The sequence below is a fragment of the Apostichopus japonicus genome, chromosome 2, assembly GCF_037975245.1.
Source record: "Apostichopus japonicus isolate 1M-3 chromosome 2, ASM3797524v1, whole genome shotgun sequence".
In the NCBI taxonomy this organism is placed as follows: domain Eukaryota; kingdom Metazoa; phylum Echinodermata; class Holothuroidea; order Aspidochirotida; family Stichopodidae; genus Apostichopus; species Apostichopus japonicus.
Genome location: NC_092562.1, coordinates 13,141,496 through 13,145,000, shown reverse-complemented (window position 1 = coordinate 13,145,000; position 3,505 = coordinate 13,141,496). Strand labels below are relative to the sequence as shown.

Here is a 3,505-nt window from a genome sequence, read left to right as displayed (position 1 = left end):
AGAAAAAAAGTTATGCCGAATATTAATCCTACTTTGTGTCTTTTGGAGTGTAAGACAATGAACTCTGGTACAACTACTATTAGCAAACATGAAAAAGTCAGTTAAAGATAAATTTCGAAAACCATACACACCATCTTGAAAACCTGAATCAAGTCACCACGTAAGCTCCTAAGCTCCAGTGTGGTGAGATTCATGATTTGTAACCGCCTATAATAAGGAACACCAGTTACGGAACTAATCATCCTAGTAGCCCTCCTCTGGACCTTCTCCAGTCTTGAGGAACATAACATTCATTCAATGAGAGCGGAACGCAGAAATGGTGTGCAAAAGTCTTTAACTTGCATCAGGTCCATAAGCTTTAGAAACATTTAGACAAAGCAGCTCCTTTAAGACAACCTCATCCTAAAATAAGACCGTATCCAGTTTAGGACCATCACTTCCCCCCTGAAAATCAGGAATACTATTCATATCTTCCCTTGTAAAAACCGACACAATAAAGTTGTTCAAAAGATCTGCAAGATCCTGACTATCGGTAACTATAATATCATCATCAAAAGCTAGTATATCATGATCGCTTTAGTTCCTAGTTTTCATAGACCAGTCAAATCAACAAAATTGCTTGGATCAGAACTCAGGACAAGATCCAGGATGTTATCCCCCTAATAGGGAAAGTATCATGCTGATGTTAAACGCAATCTTGCACAACATCTAGAAAGTTATTACCCTTCCTATACCACTGGAACCATCTATTTCAATTAATGTCAGATTCATAATGCCCTTTTAACATGCCTCTTATATTGTGGTTCTTGTTCAAAGCTAATTCTACAATGGGTGCTTGTATGAAGCTTCACTTATCCATATCATTGCTCTCCGTTATTCGACTATAGGCTTCGTTTGTCTGTTTTAATTCTGTAAAACTGCTTTGAAAATATAAATTTGATAAGATAAGTTCCAAGCGATTTGCATTGTGTAGCTACGCATACAAACAACAAATTATCAGCTGTTCTCATTACTCTTTACTCTAATTTTGTTTTATATCTGTGTAACAGATTTTGTGTCCTCTCGATGCAGGTTGAAATTATCATACTCAATAAAATGTGAGCAATACAACTTTTCTACTGTAAAACGTCTGTGTTGGTAAATACATAAACATTATAGGAACTGTCTCTTCTATATTATCGGGATATTCTTCAGGGGCTACTTGTCGCAATGCTGTAAGGCTATTTTTCTTTTTTTGCTAAAATATGTGTCGGTCTTTGTCCTTTCTTCAGTAATCAATTTGATAAAAATTAACTGTATATCTTTTCCAAACTTCGATAACATGGATGCAAAGTGGACAAAAATTTGAAACAGGATACACGACATGAATAACTATAAGTATGTTGTGCTGAAAGCCGAAAGTAATAGCATTTATCCCCCTTTCATTTCAAGTATATCTCTGAGTAAAGATATGAGTAAAGAAAGGTCATATCTTTCGGACGGTAACTACCAACTATACCATTCTACTAAATCAGTTGATGGCTTTGCAATTGAACGTTGCACTACACTTCTACGTGTAATGTAATGTAATTAAAATTTTATAGCGCACTACGCGCGATGCATCTGTCCGGGCGGGATTAGACAGCAGAATAAATCGCAACAGACTCAGTAACCCAACCTGCGGGCGATGGAGCCTCATAGAACAAAGCGCATTTTCACCAAAAATTTGAAAAACACACTGCTAATTATTATTCTTTCAATAGGTGCCCGGAAAATTCTCAGCATATTGCCGAATTTTCACCAAAAATCTGAAAAACACACTGCAAATTATTCTTCTATCAGTAGGTGCCCGAAAGATTCTCAGCATATTGCCCGAAAATTCACAACTTAGTTGGTTGGGGGCTGCAGCCCCCCCCCCACCTCCCGCCTCCTACGCCTATGCTTATGAGTATGAGTACAACGTAGATTTGTACCTTTCTTATGAGTATGAGTACAAAGTAGATATGTACCTTTGTTATGAGTATGATTACAAAGTATCTAAGTTCGAGTTCCATGACGTGTATCTCTACTAGATTCCAAAATGTCTATGGAGTACAAATCCATGAAGGCGACGGAGTTTAGAGTACGTACTCGGGTACTTAATAGCTGAGACAAGATGATGTATATAAACCTTGCTAAACGTGGGATAAATTTAAATAATTTCACTCAAATTATATCGATAAATGTCAGCTGATTCCTTTTTTTTCTTTGGGGGGGGGGGGTGTTCTTTCAGTTTTCTTTAAATGACCAGACTTGCGTTTTCGTATAGCCTATAGTTAAAAAAGACCGAACAATGTCAAGTATTTAGCAGTAAGATGAAATGAAAAGGAAAGAGCAACTTTACAACAAATATCAATATTTTTAGAGGGGCTGCATGGGGGATCGATACATTGCCAACAGGTTTTTGATTTTTATAAAAATCTAACAACATTTGAACACTAGTAATAATCTTAATGATAATAATAATACTAATATTAGTAATGAAGAAAAGAAAACAATAGTCACAATGGATAAAACTTACCCGATATCCCTGCAATGAAAGCAAAAACTAGTACTAGGCTTAAGGTAGCCATAGCGGAGACCTTTTTCCTAGTCTGCAAATGATGGGGAGCTTAGAAGTGGTACCTTCCCCGATATGTAAGTGAGAATAACATTTCCTATCTAAAGGACCACTATATAAATTGATCGGTAATCGAGATGGGCGGAGCTTTGTACTGAGGTCACAAGCCGCATAGGTAAAGTCAATATACCCAACGTTTTTTTTTTTGTCTTACAATTTTTATTGTGTACTGTTATAAAAACATTCGTACAGTCATTCATCATACGATTTGGCTTTAACTTATACTACACGGATTACTGGGCATCAATAAATAACACTCTGACAAAGCATTTTTAAGCCTTTTAATGATTAGTGATGCGTTGGCTGTTCAAGTTAAACCACATTTTCGAGTGGAAAAGCACCCTGTTCATTGTAGATCCTCCCCCTTCCTTGTCAATAGGGAGTAAAGGTAGACTAGTCAAATAGTTCACGACACAATAAATTCCAGTCGTTTCAATACAAGCTTACCTTATACATTTTGGATATCAAACTGTTTATATATGCTTCATTTGGTAAATCGAAATGAAAGAAATGTTGAAAACGGGGAATGCGCAAAGAATCCCAACAGTTATAACTAACACAGAAGGTCACATATGAAAGATCACCCCTTTCCCCCTCCCCTCCCACTCCTCCTTCCCATTCAGTGACGGAGCTAGGGGTATTGGTCAGGGGGCGAGAATGGTCTGCAGGGGCGCTCTCGACACTATCTAAGCGGAGCGCCACCGCAGGTTGGCGCGGAGCGTACAGATTTTTTTTTTGAGTAAAATACTCCCTAGATCGCCGGAAATGACCCTTTCCGGGCCTTGCTCATTTGCAGATAAACGAAGTATAAATAGGTGACAAATGTCAATAGGTATTTGAGAGTGCAATAAAAAAGTCAATAATCGC

General features: G+C 37.5%; 1 protein-coding gene across 1 annotated transcript in view; it reads right to left on the bottom strand.

Moving 5' to 3' along the window:
* LOC139978653 (uncharacterized) overlaps window positions 1-2,697 on the bottom strand; it is a 20,234-nt gene extending 17,537 nt beyond the window's left edge. The window contains exon 1 of the mRNA XM_071989036.1: window positions 2,540-2,697. Coding sequence (XP_071845137.1) covers window positions 2,540-2,591 — 52 coding nt within the window. The 5' untranslated portion in view covers window positions 2,592-2,697. The remainder of the gene's footprint in view (window positions 1-2,539) is intronic.
* Between the last annotated feature and the right edge of the window lie 808 nt (window positions 2,698-3,505).